At 44.4% G+C, this 26,211-nt stretch overlaps 2 protein-coding genes across 13 annotated transcripts in view; both read right to left on the bottom strand.

Moving 5' to 3' along the window:
- Positions 1–1,080: 1,080 nt before the first annotated feature.
- Positions 1,081–2,480, bottom strand: Vps20 (vacuolar protein sorting 20). Its single transcript, XM_076819702.1, has 4 exons — positions 2,289–2,480; positions 2,101–2,210; positions 1,579–2,021; positions 1,081–1,516 (listed from the first exon to the last, which is right to left on the bottom strand). Exons 1-4 carry the CDS (start codon positions 2,352–2,354, stop codon positions 1,470–1,472), a joined length of 666 nt encoding a protein of 221 aa, XP_076675817.1. The 5' UTR covers positions 2,355–2,480; the 3' UTR covers positions 1,081–1,469.
- Positions 2,481–2,966: 486 nt separating this feature from the next.
- Positions 2,967–26,211, bottom strand: part of Rbp6 (RNA-binding protein 6) — a 792,696-nt gene continuing 769,451 nt past the window's right edge. For 3 of the 12 annotated variants that reach the window (XM_076819580.1, XM_076819588.1, XM_076819591.1), the window contains 4 exons: positions 24,918–25,022; positions 23,853–23,918; positions 16,269–16,546; positions 2,967–14,001 (listed from right to left, as the gene is read on the bottom strand). In XM_076819580.1, coding sequence (XP_076675695.1) covers positions 13,954–14,001; positions 16,269–16,546; positions 23,853–23,918; positions 24,918–25,022 — 497 coding nt within the window. In that variant the 3' untranslated portion in view covers positions 2,967–13,953. Of the gene's footprint in view, positions 14,301–14,759; positions 14,825–16,268; positions 16,547–23,852; positions 23,919–24,917; positions 25,023–26,211 lie in introns of all 12 variants that reach the window. The other 9 variants (XM_076819585.1, XM_076819587.1, XM_076819584.1 and 6 more) reach the window with 7 other exon arrangements.

Raw genomic sequence — 26,211 nt, 5'->3', positions numbered from 1 at the left:
ATTAAATAGCTAGTTAGTAGTTTATTAGATACTTCGGTATTCTAAATTACCAACAATATTCTAAATATGCTGCACTTCCTCTATTCAAATTTTTGAGATTTCAAGGTCATCATTTTTTTTTTGGAATGATCTTATATTTGGTTTTTATATTGTTGCAGATGCGGCTCGGTTTCCCGTTGTCCAATCGATTTCAAATTTTGCACACCATGTTTTCTTTCAATGGCACAATTCTAGGGGGTGTCACCTTAAGGGGTTATACCTAGTCAGGCGGCCGGAAAGAGGCGAATATTTGTGATTTTTTTTGTAGAAGCGGAAGCGTATATTTTTACAAAACTTTTTGCGCTTAAAAGAGCAACATTTAAAGAACATTTGCTAATTTTTTCGTAGAAAAATATTTACGTTTATAATAAAATAACAACCGACATCCAAGAAACATTTTTGAAAATTTGGTTTTGCGGTGAGCATTGCCATTCGAAACCAGATTATCTAAAATCAAAAAACAAAAAAAGATTTTGTTAGTATATTAATGTATCCTCAGGTTGACGGAGTGAATTTTCCGAAGTATTAATTTAAAACAAAATGACGACTATTTAAAGTTAAAATCCTGATTTCTTTCGCGTGATTTTTGCACGAAAAAATCAGGATTTCAACTTTAAATAGCCGCCACTTTGTTTTAAATTATTTCGGAAAATTCCCTCCGTCAATCTGGATACATTAATATACTAACGAAATCTTTTTTGTTTTTTTTTATTTTAAATAATCTGGTTCCGAATGGCAATGCTCACCGCAAAACCAAAATTTTAAAAATGCTTCTTGGATGTCGGTTGTTACTTTATTATAAACGTAAATATTTTTCTACGAAAAAATTACCAAATGTTCTTTAAATATAGCTCTTTTAAGCGCAAAAAGTTCTGTAAGAATATATGCTTCCGCTTTTTAAAAAAAAATTCACAAACATTCGCCTCTTTTCGGCCGCCTGACTAGGTATAACCCCGTAGTACACAGACTCGAGAGTAACCTCGATCTTCGTTAAAAACTTTAGAATGTTACAGTAGGGAGTTTAATCTTCGCAGCGACATGTAAATAAAATCATATTTATTAAAATTCTTGACACTTGTACACATGCACGTAATAGAGGCCAATAAAAAGATTAGAAGTTACTCATGCATTCAAGGCAGTACAAATATAATTAACATTGTTGAACACATCCAACCGTGTGTAGTATATGAAAGAACAATATGCAGTTGAGTTTCCACTGCATCGAAATTTCTTTTCACTATATTAAAGTCACGCGCGCGCACGGCATAATGGAAAGCAGTCTTCACCATTCGAAATGATCTCTCTGTAATAAAACTGTAACCCCGTTTTTTCGAATTCACGCTGAACCTCGCATACAAAGTACTGTACATATATACATAGACCCCCACGCAACGTGCGAATAAAGTAAAAGGTTTACTAATCATAGCGCCTCATGCTTCCAGGGCAACTGCCTCTTGTGTTTTCTCCTTTGTACGTTCTGTAAAAACAAAATAACTAATTAAGTAACTTACCCAGCTTAAGGGATAAGTATCGCTTCACCTTTTCTCTTCCGAGGTAATTCTTCTGGTACTTCTGGCAACGTTACATCTTCCAATTCTTCTGATACAGTCACGTCTTCTGGTACTACCGGCACCTCCGGTAGTCTCTCTTCAACTTCCGCCGCCAAAAGGGCATCTAATTCTTCCTCAACTTCACCCTCATCTTCTACCGTGAGCTCTCCCAGCAATATCTCGTCAATTTCCCTCTGTTTCTCGAGGCCTTCTTTGGTCTCATCCATAACTTTCTCGATCTCGTCAATGGAGAGCAAGCTGTGTAATTTCTTTAACGCAGCATTGCCCACCTTTAAGCCGTCGACAACTTTCAATTCCACCTGTGCGAATTCTATATCATGCACCATCAGCTGAAGCCTCTCCAGCTGGCCATCAGTGTTGGATAGCACTTGCTCCTGGAACTTCTTCTTCCGTAACAGTAGTAAAGCTCGGCTGAAACAAAAGTTTGCGATACTTAGTACAGTACGAAGGTTCGAATGAAACTACGAATAAAGAGATATTCGGTGCTCACTCTTTTCGCCCATTTTGAATAAGTTTCTTGGCGAGCAGCCGTTCCTTTTCGAGATTTTGCTCGATCCTCCGCTGATACTGCTTGATCTTATCTCTGGTTTGTTTTAATTGCTGCGAAGGGGAATGAGTACTGTAGTAATTGTCGATTGCGATGAAAACAGAGAGGTTAGGAAATCTGAGACAGCGTACCAGAATGGCTTTGTCCTGATTGGTGACACGACTCGGTGGCTTTTTCTTCGCGAAGAAAATACCCATTTTGCTGCCAACTCTTCGACGTCTCTATCAGTCAAACTGCCACGAAGTGCTCGGAAGAAAATACATGTCACGTTTGACAGGAGTACTTGAAATAGTGATAACAGAATCTAACATGGCCGGCGCCATGTTTAGTGTTCGATCTATCGATAGTCCCAGTCGCGTTCAGGCGCGAAATACGAATTTAGAAGACAGAGGGAACTTCGTCTTGCGGCTTCCTTTGCTTCTACAACGAAAATATATTATTTATAGTAGAATATATGAATAAAACTGAAGAAATCTCGATATAGAATAACTGAAAGTGGAATCACAGCTTTGCTGATAGCGAAGAATAATGTAAGCGCCAAATAACAAGTAAAGATATCTTATATCGGGTCGTTAACACTAATCGAAGCGAAGTCCTTGCATTTAAATAAGAATATTTACTACTACCAAATACTTTTTAAAGCAGCTTCGAGGAAATACTCGAACGCTGAAAGCTTCAAACGTATATTTATTCTCGTTAGGCTTTAAACAGTGCTGAGAGAGAAGGATTTCGGGGATTCTAACATGATTGGATTCTACTGGGCTCGTCGAAGGTAACAGAAGCATGGAAAGAGAAAAACAACAAAGACATTAGATTGAATTGAACAATGTCCATTATATTATATATTTTATTCCCACATACACACGGCACGTTGTGAACCTTTTCTTAAATATTAATAATATTATCATAATAATAATCATCATCATCATCATCATCCTCGTTTATCATCGCAATGATAATAATTTTAATAATAATAAGTAAACAATAATAAACATAATAATGTGAATTCATGAGATATATTTATATTTATGTATATATATTTATAATAAATCATATAGTAATAATCATCGTATTGTAATATATATTTATATGTACAGAGGGGTACAATATTGTTATTCTTTATTAGTTTAATATTTATAATCGCAATATTATATTTACCTTTTGTCTGTATACATACACAATGAATTAGATTATCGGCCCTTTCTTAACGCCACACACGCGGCGGATAAATTCTCTTCATTATCTATCTTTCGCCTCTATTTTTTGTTTCGCGTTTTCGTGTTATCATGTTTTTTTTTTGTTATTTTTTAATCTCCTTCCCCGTTCGATCCAAGGGCCGTAATAATGCGCGCCCCTGCGACGTTGCGAGCGCTCGAATACTCGCGGAAGAAAAGAGCCGCGGTTATCTCTTCTCCTTTTTTTTTTTTTTGTATCGGCTTCGTCTCCCGCCCTTGTTTCTCCCTCCCCCCCCCACCCTCCCCCTCCCGTAGGGAGAGGCGTCGTCGTCTTAATTCGAACGATCTCGAATACGCAACCGACTATACATTTCTTCGAACCGCGATCTTAATAGAATCCATGATCGTTTTGCTTTATCTTACAAAACATCCATTATAGTCTGGCCGCTTTTGGTTAGAGAGTCGCGCGTTTTTCGTTCACTATGGATGCCAGGAAATGTTCAAAGTCCCGACGAACTCGAGCAATTTCATTGATTACGCGGAAGGCAAACATTTTCTCGCCCGTCTATTAATCGTCGCCGCCTCTTGTTTTCTACCAATTTCCGCCCGGTTTAATCGCCTTTAGTCGGGGGCGGGCGATCGACGAATCCCCGAGGAACGCGCGGCTCTTTCGCCAGCAGTGCGCCTTTCATAAATATTCTGTACAACGTTATAATTATTATAAATCATCATTATATCTTATATAGAGCCTTACCGTTTATGTCATTATTATCGGTAGTGTAAAATTCAAACTTTTACGTACTTACGCAAGATTAGATTATCGGACAGCCGGCGCATGCTCTCCACCGCCCGGCGGCCGTCCACATTCTTTTTTTTTTTTTGTAATAATTATTTATTTACCATTTTTTTCTTTATCTGCTCTTTTTTCTTTTAAATCGATACATAATCGTATAATTTTAGTAATGTCGCTATACGTATTTGTAATCGTTTACGATTAGTAAGAATATGTAAAATCGGTATTTCTCGTCTTAGTTCTTGGCTTTTGCTCGTTTATAATTCAATAAATCTCATTAAGCATCCACATAATTGTTTAATATACATGGGGCATTAAAAGTGGCTTATTTATTGCTTGTTATATTGCAAGTTTCCTCATGGCAAGCTGTACCATGCCGCCCGAGCTTCCGTTCGTTCTCTCATGCCGTCCGCCTTTCTCCCTTAATTTTCTTGTTCCGTCTAGTTGCGAGGGCGTCGTAAAAAATTATTTAAAAACGTTTCCGCACGCGCTGCAACAACGTAATCACGTTATCTACGGTTCCTCCTATTTACGCGGACGCGTATTTGGCAGGAAATCCTCCGGATCCCCCGTTTTAAATTCATAACATGCCGTGTACACAGAACATTCTGCTGGTGTTCGTTGGTTCGCAACGAAAGGAGATATTATATCAAAGAAGCAAGGGGGCAACGACGAGCGGGACAAGCGGATGCTCGGAATTCGCAAGTTCTTTGCTTCTCACACACGCATACAAAACGATCACGATGCAGTTCCCTTACAAAATTTCGAATCTATCAAAATTGCTCTTCAGACATCCTGCTTGCTGCCTCGGGAAGGACCGTTCCGCCGTATCCCTGCGGAACGGCCCAATGAAATTGTGCTCGCGTGCTCGGTATGTTCGTGTACGGTTTTTCTTTTTGCGTGACCGTTCGTCTCTGTATAAGAGACTCGTCGAAGGAGAAACGGAACAATGGCACAATTCACGAATACAAGTAACATCGTCGCTGATCATTTGTTCTCTTGCGCGGATGGAAAGGAAATTGCCGGGGGTACCGGCGAAACCGCAAAGCACGACGGCCAGTGACGGCACGGCGCTAAACCATCAAACAACTTTTAGATCGCGCGGATTGGCTCTGATATGTGAATCGAAGAAGCGAAACAAGGGACAAGAGTGCTTCGAAGCTAAGGGGAAAGAAGCATCTCACGTTTCTGCTAGCTGACCACTGAATCTTCCCTCTCTTAACGAGCCAGCATCGCGGACGAGCGAATGGGACACTCAAGACGCAACAGCTCGGTCAACCGATCCGAAGAACGAAGGAAAATGAAACGCCCCGGCGTTGGCGGGCACTAAAGCTGCTATCGCGTTTGCCTTTTACGGGCTGCACGAACCAGTGCCGAACGTTTATCAGAAAATTGCAACTCTGACACGATAATGTAAACGAAGAAACGTCACGACAGTAGGGCGTCGCGCTGCTGAATGGCGTGCGACTAACTCGCGTTGTAATGGAAAAAGAGGAAGAGGTCTCCTAATTCATCGCGGAACGGCTCGCTCAGTAGTGGGTTTCAGTTGGCCCGAATGAAAGTGCACTCGTCGTGAAATCATTAAGAAAGTTTCCTTACACCTTGATTGAACAAACGATCGATATCGACAGACACCGAGGGTAAAGTAATCCCGGCAACGGTAAGTATCGAATCGAATTCGTATGGTGTTACTGTACGACGGTTAGCAAAACTTCATCGAAGCTCGTGGCCGTTTTCCATGTTTTGCACGCAGGAAGAATATTAACAGATTACATGTAACTGCGCATCCGAACGGCGTGCACGTGTAATTACATGATTATATACTTATCGTACTATTTATGCTGTTCGTGCTCAAATGTATATATATATATATAATATATATATGTACATACATATCGTACGGGGTCGCGTTCACGTCACATACAGCCGCGACCCGAGGCGCTCGCCCTGGACGTCGTTCTTAATTAGCTAAAACGGTTGACGAGCGATGGTGCGTCGATTATTATCAAACCGTTTCTTCCTCGCCGATTCGCGGAGCACTGTTTTTTTTTTATTTTTATTTCTAGCCACCCTTCCAGCCATCGTCTGATTAGTACGCGAAACGAAACGCTCTCGTCGATATCCGTGACGTAAAACCACGGCGATTCCTTCGGGTCGCGCTCTTCTATAAAAAGTTGATAAAGAAAAACGAAGTCCACCTCAAATACAATGGCAATTGTATTCGTAACAGAGTGATTATTGCGTTCATGACAAATAGCAAACGGCAGAGGACGTATCTCGATAATACTACCCCCAACGATAACATCGAATCATAGTCACGATCAGTAGTAATAATATAATCAATACAATATATATATAAGTCAACAGAAAAGAGAAAACAAAGGTAATAATAATATCGATAATAATAATAATAATGATAAACGCGTGAGCATCGTTGGCCCACATGTTCCCTTGACGCGCGAATAAAATGTAACTCCTACAAGTAGGATCGTTTATATACCTAACATCTTGGCTGCGACGTTTCACTTTTAAGCATCGCCGAGAGGCACACGACCGCCGGCCGATCGATTATATTACAACTGACTTGAAAGTCGACCGACCAAACGTCGCGCCCTCGTCGGGGCGTGTTTCCTCTTTATGCGAGCTCGCGACCGGCCGACGGATTAAACACGATCCCCAGCCGTGCCGCGAGGAAAACGCTCGCCGCGCGGGTACCGTGCCAGGTCGCAGCAAGAACCCGGTGAATTTCTCTCGTCTCGTACGCACGAGAACGATGTTTCGAAAATTTGCCTATCTATCTACGGACTTCTGCGTGCTCGTTTCATACGCATACGCACATCCCACATTCACGCGATCCCCTTTCTCTCCATCCCGTTCTCGCCTCATGCTCCATCCTCCTCGATTCATTCACGTCGCGCGCAGAGCGACGGGGGGTTGCTCTCGAATATCGTGGCATCGTGTTTCCGCGTTTCCTCTGCCCGCGCTACAAGCCGAGCCGCCGCCTCCTTGCCGGCCTCCCGTCAGAGGAAACGAAAAACCGAAACGCATGGGGCTCTGGTGTGTCGCACAGCGAAAACAAATGCACGCACGCTAAACTAGCCGTTCTAGGAAACATATCAGCGGTAAAGAAATAGAGGGTGCGCAGAAAGTGATCGACGAGGATCGATATCGACGAATCCGTGAGACCAGGTGAAACTATAGTTTTTTTCCCATTTCCTCCTCCCCCTCTGCCCATCCATTTTAAATATTATTTCGCGTGGTAACTTTCGGCGCCTGTGTATGTGTGTGTGTGTGTTTTATTCAGACGAGTTCGATCGAGCGTGGTTCGCGTGTACGTTCGTGTCTCATTGCGTCGCGGCGGAACGTGGTCAAGATGCTTGGTGAAACAGTTTTGCGGTTCGAAAGATGATACAATTGAAAGTAGCATAGTCGCATCGTTTTTTTTTTTTCGGCCACTGCGTTCGCACGTCCCGAAAGAGGAACTGTTAACTTTTATTATTAAATACAGAGCGATACGCGAAATGGATTATTCCAGAATGGCGAACGATTATTATAGGCGCGAGCCACTGTTGCTCATCGCTCGGCCGCGAAAGAAATGAGTCCCGTGAATATGCACCGTGTCGCTGAAACTATCTTCCCTAAGATTGTATATATTCACTCGATGTAGCTGATTAATTACGAACAATTTTCACGGTTTACGAATCCCATAAACGCGCTTGATTATGTGGCGTCCGCGCTTGACGCGGCTCCCTTTCGTTAGATTATTACTCGATATTGCTTTATTCCCTATGAAATATCGTACGATCGAACGACATCGCGACACTTCCACCCGGCTGTCGCTGGATGGCCGAGACCAGTAACCGATGGAAAGGAACCATGGAACTGCGAACGAAATTTTTCCTCGACCGCGCGAGGAAAGGAACTGAAAACTCACACCCGCCTCGGTACTTACCGATAACAGTAATTGTAACGGTAACAAGAACAAGGAGACTGTTAATTACTACTCGCACGAAATTGCTGCTATTTCACTGCACCCTTCCATAGAATATGTATCTACGTGTAATAGTACCAAAACGATTTCGATTCTGAATAATGTTCGTCGTGTTTTTCTCGTCTCACTTCACTGTTCGACCACGGAACGACAATAATCGATACAATTAATTAATCAACATCTTCCTCGCACTCTCTTTACAAGGTGTCCTCCATTTCCTTCCTCCCACACTCTTCTCGCGGTGTGTATATATATATATATTTTATTTTTCGATTACCAATAATTATTACTTATCACTTATTACGCGTGTATATTTATATTCGTATGTGTGGCTGTGTGTAACTGTTTACATACATATGCGTGTGTTGTGTTTATGCGTGAGCGTGTAAATTTGAGCGACGAGTGATCGAGCTCGGTCGACGAGCTTGTTTCGCCCTTATTTCACTCCTCTCGACTCGTTTCTTCGCGAGAAACACCCCCGCGGTAGAAAAGAAGGTATCGCAAAGTAAGAGACTGGACTGCATCGCGCAACGAGCTCGCCCTGGTCGCAATTTTCTTTCTCTTTCTTTTTATTCCTCCTTCCCACCTCCCGAACTCTACCACCCAACTCCTGCTCTACAACCCTTCCCCACCACGGTCACACCCTCGCTCGGCTCCACCGTCACCGCGATCTCGGTGGTGATCGAAAAATTTGTCAGTACAATAGTATATTATTAGCATTCTTTAAAACATCAATAACTATATATATATACAAATGCATAAAACAATGTCTCAATATATCTGTTCATCTCCATAATCCTCCATATTTTTTGTTTTGTTTGTTTGTCACACTTAATCGTTTATATATATATATATATATATATATTTTTCTTGCCTTTCTTAATCGTTCATTATGTATATTTATATTTATATTTATATTTATATATTTATATATATATATATATTTATATTTATATATATATATACTAGATGTAGATATAGATGTAATATTTCAATTATCAATGTTATTCCATATTTATAAATATAAACGCGTGGACTGTACTCACATATATTTTTGTTTGTTCTTGCTTTTCTTCTCTATTCTTGTCATCCCTTATCTTCTCTTCTCTTTTTGCCTCAACTCCCGTGTATACCGATCGCGTTCCATTTATTTTGCTTTGTTTCTTCTAATTAATAATTGATCGTAGATCTCTTTCGAATATGTATATATTTATATATTTATATATAATAATTCTCTTTCAGAGGATTCTCGTTGAAAGTAGTCCGGGTTCCCGTTAATTCTCACCCGCCCCGCTCTATCATTAAAGGAACAGATAAATAGACAACTTTAAGAGGCTACACCAAATGCAGAATCGGCTGAAGTAACATTAGAAAGTGCGAAACTTCTCAGGGCAATAATGACTATCACATTGGTTTGTTGCCCATAGAACAAACTAGAGGATACTCGTGAAATATTCTTCACTTCCAATTACTCGTAATACCCTTTGCAGAATTTAAAACGCCTGCGCGAAGTGAAGCTTGCCGGCCAGGAACCCAGAATCCTTTCCACACGCCCTTCAACCCTAATTGCGAAAAGTTACAACTTGTACACTTAGTTATGACTGCCTTCCCTTCTCTTCTATTGTATGAATGTCTTCATTGGGTCTTGTTTCGCCCTTCTGCCACGATCTCGCGCGTCAGGGTCCCTTAAACCTACGTACGACGAATATCGACTTGCATTCTACGCTCACCGCGGTGTTACCTCCTCGCCTATGTGTCTCCCTTCTCCTCACCCTTTCGCGAAGTCTCCTCGCCTATGTACGAACAATTAGCGCGGTGTCGCGATACGCGAAGCGCGCGACGCGGCTGTTTCACGCTTGTTTAACGCACCTGTCTCTCGGTGGATCTAACGAACATATCGAGAAGGAGTGGCCAAAGCTATTTACCGAACTGGCAACGATTGAGCGCGTCTCGAAACCCCTGAAAATTTTTGCACACTTGGAGAAACGAATGATAAGGTCGAAACGCAAGATACCTGAACCCGACATCGCCGATGAGACGCCCGTCTTTCCGTCCCTTGCGTTCCTTTACTTTACGCGGTTCTAATACGATGGAATATCCAATTTACTCTGCCGTCAATTACTTTTACCTTCCCTGGGCACCGCGTTTGGTCCGAAAACATACACCATTTTTACACGCGATTTATCGTTAATGCTGGGGCGTAACGAAGCAGCTACCATTTTGTTTCGCTTGCAAGAAATCGGCATTTGCAGCGTCGAAGACACACGCGACCGCAGTTCCCACCGTTCTCTCCGCTGTGCCCCCGTACGGGTCGGTTGGCCTCCGCTTCTCAAGACGAGCGGGATCACCCGGTCACACTGGCACGCGTTACCAAACTTAAGAATATTTTACAATTAACCCACTACCACTCCACTTTTTCACCTTTGCTCATTATTTGCCATTTTATCATTTTTTTTTTTTTGTGGTCATGACGAAGTATTGCTAACGTTCGTAAGAATTGACTCGTTCGTTTATTTATTATTATTACTCTCTTCTTCGTTACATATTTTTTTTGCTCTTTTTTTCTCGTTGCGCGCTCGCACACCCGCGCACAGGAAAACAAAATGGCCGCCGTTCGACGTGACACGCGTCCCAATTTAAAGTCACCCCCTTTCTCCCCTCTCATATTTTTTTTTTTCTTCGTTTGTTTACCCTGTTGTTGAATACAATAATAACCGCGCCACGAATTGCCGCGCTAGCGTCCCCGTCGTTTAGTCAATCATAATAATTAAATCGCTCGCGTTTCAATCGTCCGATGGAATTAGCGGGGCCAACAGAACGCGAATTAGTCCGCGGAACGAATCGATGCGCGTCGACGGTTTGCCACTCGGAGCCGGAAGCAGGGTGGGTTCCGACGCCGGAGCACAGTCCGGTCCTCCGAGCCGAGAGTCTCCGAACGCAGAGTGTCGTTGCACCAAATGAAAACGGAGATTCTCTTTCGCGCGACACCCCCCTGATTACCGTGCGCGACGTCGCAGGGATCCCGAATAACGAATAAGCGAACGGCAGCGTCCGTTTCCGTTCCCATCCGACCGGCGGTCTCGCGAGACGCGAGAGAATTTGGCGCCCCGTCATTCCTCGATTAAGGCTACGCACAGAATTATTCCCGATACTCTCACGCTCACGTTCTTCCCTCCTAGCTCGCGCTTCGTTACTTTACATCGAATCGTGAATGGCATTTAGATGACCGTGTCTCGTAAATCCTAAATGTCTCATAACGCTCCCTCTCTCTCTCTCTCTCTCTCTCTCTCTCTCTCTCTCTCTCTCTCTCTCTCTCTCTCTCTTTCTCTCTCTCTCTCTCTCTCTCTCTCTCTCTCTCTCGCACACAGGTACCCACAAGCTCTCAGCATTTCACACGCATCCTTTTTGGGGGAAACAGACGCAGAAAATCTCGCTTCGTCGGAGTATCGTCCTTCTCGCTTACCACCTCGCCTCCGCGTCCATTATTCGCGCACTAGCGCGCATTTAAATCGGCGATTCGTACTCTCGCCTTTAACTAACGCTCTGTACATTGCGGACGAACGGTATAATAACTGCGTACATGTGTGTGTATACATATATATACTTTTTCCTTTTTCGTTTAATGTCTCGAGTAACTTTACTTAAGGATCCCGTGTGGTTTTCTCTCAGGTGTGTGTCCTTGTGAAGGGGTCTGTTTAAAAAGCTGCCGGCGCGTGCGAGGGCGCGCTCGCGCGTGTCTATATATGCGTCGTGTTTAAAAATGCACGTAAATGGGTACGTGTGTGTTTGTGTGTGTGTGTAATAGGCGTGTAATGTAAGTTTTACAGTGTGAACACGTGTGCGAAATGGGTGTCGGTGAAGGTTTGCTTATGTTTCCCGCTGGCTCCTCTATAGGGTCATGCATATACGCCATTATGGTAAATCAATGATACAATAATTCGCGTACGCGTAGTATGTATGTACGTTACCGAGGTTAATGCAAGTAATCGATTGGACAGCTATACAACAGCCGATTAAATTCAACGGTCATCGTTATGAACGTTGGATGAGGCCAGATTTTCGACGATACAACGCTCGGGGCCCAGCGCGCCCGGTCGGCCGCCCGTCTAGCGACCCTCGCGGGCCTCGCGTCCATCCTGCAAACGGCTCTCCTCCCTTCTCATTCTCTCCCTTAAAAGCGCCCCCACCCCACCCACTCTTTCTCTCACTCACACTCTCTCAACTGATTGCTCTCTTGTGTTTTGTCCTAACTACGTAGCCCTGCGGAATCCGAACGATCGGTCGATCTCAGTTCCTCAGTGTTGCTCTTCTCGCCCCCTCCACCCCCCCTCCACTCCGCCCGATAAGCAACCCTAACAACGTCGTATCGTTCGCGTGACATGCTTGCCTACGCGTGTACGTAACTTCCCTTCTTGCCGCTGCTCACGTGCCTTCATTCTTCCTTCATTCTTTTTTTCTCTCCCTCGTTGCACACCCGGGAAAAGGGAAGAGTGGTTCGACGACGCCGGGGCGAGAGAAGTGCCATTCCGGCATTCAGCCGGCAAAGAGCATGCTGAGAAGTGGCGGACACGCGCGCGCAAGAAACAAAGAAAAAGGGCGAAGCCACTCCGGCTACCCCCTCGCCGTCTCGTCACCTAATCCCACCCCCTCCCCTACCCCCCAAACCGTTCGCCTGTACGTCGACGTCTTCTACTTCGTGCCCGTCGTTTCGCCCTTTCTCCCTCCTCTTGTCCTCGAAAAATTCATTCTCCGCGCACCGTTTCCTCCCCCGTTTCGAAAAAACGAAAAACGAAAGAAAGAAAACTCGCCCTAAAACCTTTCGAAAGCCCGAGAAGGAAACGTATTCTTCCCGGGTGCGAACGCGTACAATAATTATAATATAATTTTTTTTCATTTATATTTATATTCGTATTTATATTTATATATGTATATTGCGCGCGCGCGTGCTTGACACGGCGCGTGTTTGACACGGCGCGTGTTTGACACGGCGCGGCTTCACTCCTCAACCCTTCTCTCGTCGTCCTCCATTTCCCATTTTGTTAATCATTATAATCGCCATAATATTATATGTATAATAACCAGTAATTCATAATAATATTCGTATGTAAGTTGGTATTCTCCCTCCTTCGCTTCGTCTGACCTTAAACGCTAAGGATCATACGTTATCATCTAATATTTATCAATTATTTATATATATATATATAATATTTATATATATATTTATATATTTATATGTATAGTATTTATATACTCTAGACTTAGTCGCTTAATCGTTTAGCAATTAATAATATTAATTTAATTCATTATTAATTATTATTATTATTATTATATTATTCTTTATTAATGTCGGAGAACGGGCATCGATACGCAGTTGCGGCCATAATTTAGCTGTACGCAGCTTCTCTGCCCTTCCTGTGTTCCTCTTCCATTTTCTGCCCTCTATTACTCTGGTTCTCTTCCATTAGCATTACTCGCGTACCTTCTGGATTCTGAACGGATGTACAATTCCCTTTAGCTCCTCCGCTTCCAATCCACCTTCGTTCTTTACGCTCCTCTATATCCCCCGATGGTTTCGATCCCGTTTTCCGTCGCTCGCTCGAAGATCGCCTAATGTCCTTTCGATCGGCGCCGATTTATCCACCCGATCGATCGCAATCGTAATGCTCAAAAGTCACCTCGCGGTTGGAAAGCCTTTTTTGTTTTTGTTTTTTTTTTTTACCATTTTTCTACCTACAATGCGACCATCCCCCCCGTCCTTCGCTGCTAGCGGTGGTACGCATCCACTTCCGTCCAGAGATCGTTCATCGTGATGAGTTCTTCAAAGGCATTTACATCGCTCATTGTACCGTCAGTCGACCGTGCTGCGTTCTGCCCTCTCGTCCATCCTGCCGAAAAGAAAATCGAGCTCCGTTAGCGGCGAATTAGCGTGCCCGGGGGGAATTCGAACGGTACGCGATGTCGTCGAGAAGAAGCCATGATCTTGTGAATCGGCGCTAGCGGGTCGTGTTATTGTTGGGGTGCTTGATAGTGGACGACAAGTGGAAGTGGAGAATAAGATCCTTTCGTGACAGGCGATCGAAACTCTTGTTCCCCATCGAACTCGGCAATCGAACGGTGAAAATCACTTGCAATCACGAAAGCATCTCCCTTCTGGCACTATAATTAAGTGAACAATAATAGAACACTAAGCTGAGACTTACAATTAGTCATTAGAGGCATTAGGAAAATGGGGGGTTCCGGGGGACGGTGGTTTTGTTATATTCAATTCTGGTGAACGCGCTTGCATTTGCTACAGAGGGGCGAATGTTTATTCGTTACCGTTACTCGTTAGATTACTTGGAAAGAGATTAGAAATTTGGAAAGAGACAATAGGATACGCAGTTTCAATCATTCTTATCTATTCTTAGCTGAGTGATTACTTCTGATGAGTAAAGCGATTAAATGCTTAGAATTGCAAATTTATCCAGGAAGTTTACATACTTCAATTTATATACTCTGCGATAGTTTACGTTGCATATCTTAAAAGGGCCCTACGAGTACTTGCTTTTTATCGAATACAGAGAAGCTGTTTGACATTAAACATACCACGAAACACCAGGCAGAAGATTTTATACAGAATACGCGAGGGAACTTGATTACGTACCTGTTATTAGGTCTTAACAAGGCTCAATGGTAGCCATTAGTGAACGCCGCTGGTATTAGAGGACCCTAAAACAAGGACACAAATTCTTCATTAAGGTTCTCGTGCAATTCTTCAACGGGCATAAGTCGCTACGATCATCTCGTGAATCTTCACTAACGTGTGTAATTACGCGCAATTGCGAGACTTGATTCTAAAAGATTGCACCATCGAACGTTGGAATTGAACGTAAATATTAAAATAGAAGATATTAGAAGGGAGGAGAACGTGAAAAGAAGAATCGTAACATCGGCGGAACTGAGAAGCTCGGCGTTCAGAGCTGTTTTGCAATCTAAGCTGCAGCAACATAGCTTTACAAAACTCTAATAACGAATAAAAGAAGAGAAAACTTGCAACATACTCTCGGGATCTCTCGGCTCTCTTTTTTTTTTTTTTATTACCTTACTCCAATATCTTTCTGACACACGTTTAATGGATGGAGGAAAATATATCACACACAAGTTTAATAATTCAATGCTGTTAGTACGGTTAGCTCTCGGACACTTGGATACTTGGAAAAAGTAGTCTGATCAACAAGACTCTCTCGACGAGCGAAAAGTTTAATTTAAACTACCAACTCTGTGCTGGTGTGAAAACAACGCCAACTTTTACATGTTTACCGTTCGAGAATGCACAGCAATAACTACCATTTCACTTCAAGGAATTGACATTCCTTCTGTTACTTTTCATATTCGGAAATAGTAGGATGCTCTTCCAGGACACAGTGTTATGGAGCACAGATGTAAAACATCATAGTTCACTTCCCCAATATCGAAAACAGCGTCAAACTAGTGTCACTAGTTACGGGAACTAGATTCCAAGTAGTACAAGTCAACCATTAACGAAGCTTCAGGAGTTTTTGAAGCTGCAGGCAATCCCAGCAGAATTCATCACTATATAAATATACAATATCATGGAAAGCACGAAATTTAATGATCCTACTGCTCTAAAATTGTTTCTCAATTAAAGATACAAACATTTCTTCTATACTTTGCCTCTATGTCTACAAAGCAAGGTATCAAGCCTTGATATAATTCGCAATTCCCACAGTTACTCAATTTTACTTCAACCACAGTACACTTCCTGTTAAAACGAACACACAGAGGTCCTGAGATCGAAGGGTTGAAGTCGGTAGCGTGCTCAAGTATTCTCTGTCGTTCCTGAACATCCTGACATCAAGAGCCAGGCCACTCCAAGGTGAACAGACCCTTTAAGTCCATTGCACCTTGTACCCTTAAGGGTATCCTTTCAGACATCCAAATAGGAGCCTGAAGTATCTCGCAATACTCTGTATACCCGTAATACACCAATATCTTGTGAGAACTGGATGCTACAACCCCAAACCCCTGTGACATTTACTTATGGTTGACTCGTACTACTTGAGCATAAGAGTAACTCAGGATTCGGTGCGCTCCAGAACACTGTTGGCGCGGGGTCCTACCACGGCGTGAAGGGCTCGAAGAATGGACTTACGGGACTGTAGTTGAGCGGGGCACGGGACACGGCGATCGCAGGGAACGCGGTCGTAGGGGGCTGCGGGCTAGCTGCGGCCTGGACGTAGCTGGCGACTGCTGAGTCCGCGGCTGCGGCTGCTGCTGCGGCTGCGGCGCTTGAACTATACATGTCGATGGGGCCCGGCGAGTTGGCCGCAGGAAATGACCGGCCCTGTGGCCCACCGTGGCCGCCGGCCGCGTGCGGCGACGCTGGCGGAAATCCGGCCTGCGCTGCGGCCGCCTGGTAGTTGTTCATCACTGCAACGAACGCGGCCTTAATTCTTTCCACCATTCCCCGTCTACCCCACGGCTCACACCAACCCAACACGATTGGCCGTGACGGCAATCCTCCTCTCTGTATCTCGCGGGCTATTCGACTGATCGAGGGTGTAACGACGTGAAGATAAAGAGCTGTCGCGCTTCTTCCAGAGGGGGCACGACCATCGCGGAACGTTTCGACATTGAACGATGGGTATTTGTCTTTTAGGGGGGACGGTGAGGATCGAACGATCCACTGCCCGAGTAAATTAATAGCGAAATGAGAGGGGATGAATTTTGTGGGCCCTGCTCGTTTTCGCGACCGTGGGTTCTGGGTGGAAGGCGATCGGACATCTTTCAGACACTTCGTTGGCTATATTTGTGAGGGTTGTTTTAGTGCGGTGATGTTTGTTGTTGATTTCTTTTTTAATGATTGAAGGGACCTGGGCATGTAGTGGGAAGTGAATCTTGTGATTTTAAATAGAGTTTTGTGAAGTTACAAAGATGTAGGCACGTGAAGGAAACTAATGGTATAAACTGTCGATGCATAGCTTCTTGTGTAACAAGTCTACGTACAAAAATTTGCGAAATTGATTAAGTGTGTAATCATCGCCAGGCACGAAACATCCGATTGTCTTCTAATTCCTGAGTCGTGTGACGAAGTATCAGACACCTTACATGTACAAAGACGTTGTAACAGCATGCTAAAAAGGTAAACGTGTCGATCGACTTATTCACAATCATTCGCGTAGCAACTATCTCGATCCCCTCGTGTCGGTACGCTTTCGAAGCAACCGCTGTAACTGTTACAGAATTACACCATTACTGGCGTTGTTGTTAAACGAGGAATTTATCGAAACTACCATTTCCTTCGATATCGCAAAACACGCTTTACAATGGCCAGCAACGAACTCACGGAATCAACGTTACGACGGTGTTTCTGTGTATGTGTATATCCCGCAGCATATCAATTAACATGTTCGGTTCGTCAAACCAGAAGGAATTCTGTTCAACGATCATCTACGTTTCCTTTTCTCCGTAAAACGTCACACACAACATCAACGAAGACGGAGTTATACATCAATAGAGAACACGGCGACACTGCGTACAACAGAGAGACACATCTACACAAAGAGTAGTAAAAATGAAGGCTGTACTTCCGAAAGGGACCGGTGGCCGATCGAGGTGAAACTTGGTGGGAATTACGAGAGGTGTGGAAAGACCCCAAATATAAAATTTTTGCTTCGGCAATTAATGCGCTCAAAAGATACAGGGGTAATTGTGCATAAAAGGGTGCACCTTACCGATTCTTTTTAATCACTTTACCGCGCTCCCTCCTCTTAACAATATTTCTGTTGACTTATACCGATGCAATACATACCACTTTCCAAATTATACCGGGTATTAGTATTGGTTGGGGCTAGATTAGTGCGGAGGGCGCGTAAAGCATTGTAGCGAACCGATGTGAGTTTGGCGATGCTAAAAATGAGACTGAGGCTACCAATTTTCAAAATGAAAAAATTGGGGGACGGGAGGGGTCCCGTTTAGGGGGTCTGCACCAACGTTCAAGAAAAATTTCCCAAAAAAAAATTAACAATATTTTTTTTATTAATATTTTGGAATTTAATAAATACCCGAAGCTACAGTTTTAGATGTAGAGTCCACACCCCCTCCCCATCCCTCCTCCCGAACCTCATCTCGATCGGCTACCGGTCCCTTTCGGAATAATATCCAAAATGAATGCCTCCGGGTCGGAGACGAATAATCGTGTGACACCCGTGAAACGTGGGGAAAGCAAATAAAACGGAGATACTCAATAAGCGGATTACAAGGCAGCTTTTGCGCGTAATGGAACAACAGAAAGAACCGCCAACAGCGCGGATACGGATATTGCATAACCCCGTCGCCAGGACAAGCAACGCAATCGCACGAGACAGTAACGGGGCGGCTGACACAGAAAGATTGTCAAGCACGTGCTTTTTAGCTCGGAGTCGGCCCTCTTTTTTCGCCAGCGAGAGAGGAATCATTTGCTCCTCTGAATCGCGTCCCCGTCTCGCTGCGTTCGTGTTAGTCCGGTTACAACAAAGGAAACATGCCACGAAGCGAACAGAAAAGGAGCAAACCGCTGCTGCACGCATTCCAAAGAAGACAGAACCAGAGCTGGGCGCCACTCGAACAAATTCTTTGTCTATATTATTTCATACCAATAGAGCTTTATTCGTTAATTACGTAAATGCAATCGTGTGTCGATTATTTAACTGTCGCACACGGATAAAATCTTAGGCATGTGTTAGACGGAGGTCTGTAATATATGGATATTGTATAATGATTAAAAAATGAATAAAAAAAATTTAAATAAATCCTAGTATATATTTAATTGTGAACTATAGATGGAAATATGTAGTTCTTTTTACTAGGGTTGTGTTCGATTCGATTTTAGGTGAGGAATCTCCCTCATTCTCGATATTCTGGACTGTTAGGCACTGTGTACGATGAACATTACTATTTAAATGATTAATGAATGAAAAGTTATACGAATTTTTATGCATTGAAGTACCACCGACGCTGTGCTTAAAGAAGCTTTACCCATTTCTGAATAATACAGAGAAAGAAGAAACTTGCGAGCAAACAGCGATGTTCCATATAAAGAAAAGACTGTCCCAAAACAGACGAGCTGTAGGATAGACCTGATATTTTATGCGAGTTCGTGTCACGTGAATTCGAAAATTGACTGGGTGAAAATTTTGTTGCGCACGTTACATTAAACAGTGGTGACTCTGGGAACTGTATTCAAGTGAATTACAGAAGCCGGTAAAGTCAGTAGAATTCTTACGAATTACAATCCACGAATCCACACGACGCAATCTATACTTTACAGTCCATGCATCATAGCTCACGCTTCACACATCACAGTCCTCAAATCATAACTCATACACTACAGTTCATACTTTATACAGCATACAGCACATATCACACAATACGTATCATAATTCATCCATCACGTCCACACCACTTCCACATCACACGTACATCACTTCCACCTAGGGAATTCAACCCCGCGATCCCGGCTGTTTTTTGGATTCCATTTTTATATTTTTCAGTTGTTCATAAAGTAATTCACGTTTTTAAAAATCCTCGAAATTCTCGGGACAATTTATAACTTGATATATCAAATCCCGGGAGTTTTAGAATCCAAAAAACAGCCGGGATCTCGGGATTGAATTCCCTACTTCCACCCCACAGCTTACATTAGATCTCCACATCACATTTCGAATCTTTTGGTAGCAGGAGAATAGGAAAGTTGCAAACGGGAAATCAGCACCTCGTGAAAACGCAACGAAGTTGCAAACTAAAATTAGGCTTCTCGCGAAAACGCAACGAACTTGCAAATGATACATTTTTCCCCGGGCAGTTTTGCAAACGAATTCGGTGACGATGTGTTCGTCGTTCGAGAACCAAAACCACGGTTTGCAACTTCGCTGGGTTTCCGGGATAAGTGAAATTTCGTTTGGAAATTTGACAAGTGTGACGTGGAAATTCTGTAGGTTGTATATGAAAATGATGCAACCGTTATCTGGATGTTTGGTCTATCCTATACCTCGTCTGTGGTACCACGGAGTAAGTAATAAAGTTTTATACCGTGTTTGAAAGGTCATCCTGAATTTAGAATCTCCGGTGCACAATGCGCTTATCCTCATTTGTTATTCAGAGAATGTAGGCTGTCTGCCATGCTCGGTCTACTTCTACTTTCTGACAGGACTATCTTCATTCTCGCTACAATTAATATACCCTTAATCTGAAGTTACACGAACTCTCTGATTCAGAATGACCCGATAACGGTGCAGAAAAATTTGACCGATTACCTTGTGGCACACCTTCTACAATCGCGCGAAAATGCAAAGCGAAACGAACACATCGAACGGACACAAACACTTAATATCAGAGCCAGAAGTACACGGGCAACGATCCCCAAGAGTCACGAGGTAAGAACGGAAGCGAAAGGAACTGTATCGATTCCGAAGACTTTTCTGGGTCATCCATCAAGGATACGTGTTCCTCTTTCTATTAGCGTCTACGGTCCGCCGCGACGGGCTGAATTATGCCCCCTAAATTCTATACGGCGGAAGTCCAGCAGGGCGAAGAATAAATTACCGATTTGTCATCCACATTCAGCCGGAAAAAAGCTGTACACTCTGCGGATCTCCGTGGAGCCGGCTGAGCGAAACGACGAAAGAGATTAATGTGCACGATACTCCTTCGAGGACGTGGCGCACACGTGTTTTCTCTCAGCACCAAGTACCGTGCGATGGACGGAAGAAATATAGTTAGGTCCAGAAAGCAGTAGCGACGACGACAGCGCACTAAAGCACGAACTGTTAAAAGCCCCGGGACACAATTGGTATCGGTATATCGACACGTTCACTGCCAAAATCGATCTCGGTCTACTATATTAATTCGACTACGCGCGTCCTACTTTTACGCAGACCTACGTTAACCCCGAAACGTTCTATTTAATCATGTACTTCAAAATATTCGTACTTCATGTCTGTGCAAGTGTACTGGCTAAGGACGCCAATGAACGCGCAAAGTGAATACCGATCTCTGGTCCACGCACCCCCGACGCGAGTTACGAGAAAGATATCCGGCAGGGTTGCACGCTCTGGAAGCTAGCTTATATCAAACGCAACTCAAGTGTCCCCAGAGTACCTCACTAGATTTCTTCCACCCACTACATGTCCTCTCCTCTATTTGCTCGCGGGATACGCGCTGGATTAACGTGGCAGGGAAAGGCGCATAAAAGGAGGCAAGCAAGAAGAAGTCGACGCGGGAGAAGAAGACGACGAGAGATTGCTGGAGGGGTGGAGGAACGCGAAGAATTCGAAACTCTCTGGTGGAGAGGGCGGAGGGCGGAGTATGACAAACCGAGAGCGCTCCATGTACAATCTAAAACCCCATTCAGCTTTTAAACTCTTGACAATGGCGGCCGGTTACAAAGTTTTCTGCCGGTGGCCGGGTTCGTCGATGGAGAGGGTGCCCGAGCGCGATTCAAAAGTTTGATTTATTTGAGAGGAGATTGCGGACGGCGGGGGCGGCTGCGAGGAAACGAGGTAGGGGGGGGGGAGGAGGAGGGAGGTGAACGGATCAGGTCGGATTCAGCGACCTGGGGGAAGGCGATGGGTGGAGGAAACGAATAAAAAATAAAAGGGTTTCCGAGGAGCTGGTGTATTTCGCTGCCGGCATCTCGGCGTCCTACATGTGTGACACTTTTCAGAATTCCATGCCGCTTTTCTTCCCTCCCTGCTGACTGGATTGCCAACCCACTCCATCTCCCTCTTGGCCTCGCTGCTCGCGAGTTAAGAAGAAAGTCCTTTCACGATGTGCGCCGTGAAAAGCGCTCGGAACTGCTGCCATTTTCGAGAAATTAACGCGGATTCTTGGCGAAAGAATCCTAGAAGGAATTGCGCCGATCCCTTTGACTTATTTAGAAGCTTTCTTCGTGGAGATTTTCTGTGTAGAATCTATCCTAAATTGTGATCTGCTAGGTGTCCGCTCTGAGAGTCATGGTGGGAAATGATTACAAAAGTTTGCACGTTCCATTGTCTCTACGCTAGTTTCTATGATTTTAATCAAAGATATTTTAATTGAAATGTAGCGCCACCTTTCCCATTCGATCTTGTCATAATTCGAAATAGACTCTTCAACATATTTGTGTTAAATTCTACTAAAAATTAACTACTTCTTAAAATCGTCCTATCCTTTCAGAAAATTAGAATTAAATGAACTTCTCACAAATTTGAGTATCCCGTAAATCAGACCTAACCCGAAGCGCCGTGCACCAAGAAACGCGTGTGCATGCATACCTATCCATCCATCAGAAACAAGGACGCAATCGTGTCAGCCCTCTGTGATTTCGAGCTTCCACTAAACTACCTCTCGTCCATTCGAGAATTGAAGAAGGAACCTGGTGCCCCTCTAACTGAGAAATTATTCGAGCACAGCAATCAGCCATCTTGGCTAACCTTCGCTGAGTCCCGCGACCAGGGACGAGCCTCCACACGCGGCTATTCCCTTGGCTCCAAGTACGAAGGAGGGCCGCAATTTGCCATTACGTTGTAATGCAAAGCTTGTTTCGGTTAAAGCTCGAGAATCGAATCACGAAAGAGGATTGAATTACACGAGTTCCAGTCTTGTAGTTGCAGCGCGCCGTAATACCAGATCCCTCTCCGGTATATATCGTAACGTCTCGATCCAACGATCACGAAGGGCCTCGTAAGAAGCCCACGAGCTAGGCTATCCCCGCCCGGTCCCAGCCCGTTCTCTAGCCTTCGTTCTATCGCGTGACTCGATAATGAAATGCTATCAAGAATCGGAAACCGTGCGTCGTTCCCAGCGAACCTATTGTCCGTGTATTCTGACGTGTACAGGGCGATTCAGTGCTAGGCGAGCGAACTTTAGCAGCTTATTCTACTTATCTTTAAAGGCGGAAGAGGACCAAATTGAACGTAGGTTCCGAAATGCTTTCTGTTCGAAAGGTAAAGTACAGTTTTCTTGAGGCAGAGAGTGTGTAAGAATTCTTCTGCAGTTTAGATATATATTGTTCCATTAACACTTTGTGCCGACAGTGTATTGATAAGGGTGCAACATAGTACAGAAGTAATTTGTTAGGTTGTTCAGGAGTATGTGAATCTTTCACTCATCAGGTAACGTATAAACGTAATATAAGTCATATGTTATCGTATACTTTCACGATAATCGTTAGTGGGTTCTTGAACATTTGCAAGCTTCTCCAATATTTCTCTATTAGCTATAGTTAATGTAACTAGTTGCAAGTGTGTATTTTTGAGAAATTGGGCTCTATGCATCATCAGGAAATATTATGCAACAGATACAAAGTCCATCCTGTTAAATACGTGACGCGGCTCGAGTATGATTGACTCGTACTACTGACTTCCTTTGTCACGTGCTTGCCCAGTATTCAGTAGTATAGCTAGTTGCTTTGCGACAACGCTATTCAATTGAGTTCCTGGCTTCTGCATGGTTAATATTCTGCCTAAAGACTCTGAACAACACTGCTACAAAAATATACACACTCTTCGTGTTTGTCACGATTCAAAAGAAAGTTTCTCTCGACCTACGTCCATGTACAACCTGCGCCCAACGCCAGGCTAAGCAGAATCCACTGCTAAAGCTTGACCGGCTATTTCTGAATCACCCTATAGAATACTGGTACACCCTTGAAATGCGAGACAAATCAAGAAAGCGGGTAGGATCGAAGCCGAAAAGAATGGAAAATTTTGAGACGTACCAGAAAGTGCTTGCGTGAGCAAGGGCGTGTTGTTGTTGGGGGTGAGCTGTCCGTTGGTTAGATCCACTGAAACATAAAACTCTGATCACAACTGCTCCGCACTTGATGCAATAGCGCGTGTGTGCTTTGCTACTCCGGGTCTTTCTCGTTTGCCACCCGATTGGCGGTTGCACTGTCGTGGCTAATCAACAGGAGAGGTAACAAAAACATGTGTGACGTCAAAGTGACGGCCGAAAGGAAAGCGGAGACGTGATTGTTCCATGTGTGTTGCTTTGCCGCTGATCCTCTCTGCGCCGAGCATTGCGATTCTTTCTCCGTTCCCGGATCAAGCCCATCTCTCCGCACTCTCATTCCATTACTCCCATCTTTCCGCACCCTTCATCCTCAGTGATCGTCGCGATCGGGTGGAAAGTACAGGGCGCAACGTGGTCGCGACCAGATGCACGGGTATGGAAACGTTTAGAAGTGGACAACAATCGATCCAGAAGCAATAGATCCGATTCCTTCGGGCGCGTACACTCGCAGAATCTTTCCCTATCGCGTGACTCGGCCGTTCAGCACGACAATTCCTCGAAGTCGGCACCGACGGGGTCGAAGGTATCCGCAGACGCGCGGTCTCGCGACGAGTGCTCGTAAAATATTTGTCGTGTAATAATAGAACCTATGCGCATCGATTGGCGAAGGGGTTACGACAGTGCATTGACGAGGGTATCGAGCAGCACTCGCCGAATCGCGTTTCGGACCTATTATTTCTCCAGCAGGCCAGAGATGTACGATCGAAGTGGATGGTTGGTGAACATTCACGGGTACATCAAGCGACAAACGGAATCCTCGAGCTTCTGCGCGTGGGATAAAACAACGGTGGCGGAGAATATTCGCGGAGAAGAAACAGTGAGGGCGAAGAGACAGGCGGCGAAGAAGACGAAGGACGAGAAGTAGAGAAAGGGACGAAGAAAGTAGTGGCTCGCGATGAAAGTTCGGAGAGGCCGAACGATAGAGAGACCAAAGGGGACACAGTAGGGCGTGATGCGTGTTGCCAGTCCAAAGTGAACGTCGACTTCATACATTTCTTCCGGAGCGCAGCCCGTTGGAGGTGTTGCATCGGTGTCTCCGTATACGCGCGGCTCGCGCTCTCGCTCCCGGTTCCGTGGTAGTACACTGCCGGCACTCCTGACATTAATAAAGAACAAGAAGAGAGCTGAGAATGTGGGAAAAAAATAAAAACACAAACGGGGACGATGGGGAATTGCGAGGGGGAGAGAGAGAGAGAGAAAAAGATTCTCCCGTCGACGCTTGCTCGCGACCCTGCTCGGGGGCTTTTCAGTACCGTCGGTCGAGAGTTGCTTGCGGACTTACGCAGAACGTTGCGAAATTATAGGTACACACTCAACCGGCTACGGGAGCTCGTAATAAGGAACAGAAGGGAGCAGAAGTTCGCATAGAACGCAGCGGTAGATCGTTCCGTGTAATAACAGAAGCTTTCCAATTATTCACCCGGGGTTATTAGAAATGGTAAGCCGGCAACCGAGAATGATAATTACGTTCTTACACTTGCGCGGGACCGATGTTAATTCACCATTGTTAGCGACTGTTATATGAAATCATGCAATTCCAAAGCAGGCGGCGTTAGAATTTCGACTGGCGCTGTATCAACATTTCCTCGATATTATTCTGCCCAACCTGACAGCGCGCCGAAGCTCTCGAGATATGCAGGCTGCGTCCCAGTTCGCGGTGCAACCAGAAGAGGGGCAATTTTTTCCGTACCAAAATGAGCCGGAAGTAGAGAACAAGGCGGAGAATGTATTGCGAATTTTTAATACTCAGCGAGCGTTCTGAACCGATCTCAAAGTCACGTATGGAAATATTTCATTCCACATTGCCGGGGCATTTTTGTACACGGAATCGCCGTTTCCCCGTCGCAGCGCGAATTCGACGTCGGCCTGCGCGAAATTATGCTTGCTGGAGGGAGAGGGAGCGACTGCGAAACGAAAGGATCGCAGCTCGGCGTGAAATAAAAATACCGATGTCTCTCGAAACGATTCCACGGAAGGGGATACCATGCGATCGTATATCGACGCTTAATCGGGGCAAGGATCGGTATTTACCAAGGATTTATTCCTCTAAATACGCGGCAACGATGACGCTAATCCCGGAGCATTAATTACTGCCGCGGGAGCCGGCGATAACGCGGAATTTAATTCGACGAAGGAAAACTTCATCGCGCTTGCGGCGCGGCGAGAACAAAAATCGGGGATCCTTTAAACCGGTTGAATGAACACCCAGCGTGTTTTGTGCCGCGGATGAATACGGACGGTCTGACGTCACGCTCCGCAATTTTCTTTTTTTTTTATTCCCCGGC

Source organism: Andrena cerasifolii, chromosome 9 (assembly GCF_050908995.1).
Source record: "Andrena cerasifolii isolate SP2316 chromosome 9, iyAndCera1_principal, whole genome shotgun sequence".
NCBI lineage: Eukaryota > Metazoa > Arthropoda > Insecta > Hymenoptera > Andrenidae > Andrena > Andrena cerasifolii.
The sequence above is the reverse complement of the archived record's forward strand: the minus strand, read 5'-3'. Positions and strand labels throughout refer to the sequence as shown.

What these genes read in the sequence shown, in the direction of transcription:
- Vps20 (XM_076819702.1), bottom strand. Translation starts at nt 2,354, where the DNA reads ATGGGTATTTTCTTCGCGAAGAAAAAGCCACCGAGTCGTGTCACCAAT. An exon ending in ATCAGGACAAAGCCATTCTG is followed by an intron (nt 2,211 to 2,288) that starts GTACGCTGTCTC and finishes TCCCCTTCGCAG; the next exon opens with CAATTAAAACAAACCAGAGA. An exon ending in ATTACCTCGGAAGAGAAAAG is followed by an intron (nt 1,517 to 1,578) that starts GTGAAGCGATAC and finishes TTGTTTTTACAG; the next exon opens with AACGTACAAAGGAGAAAACA.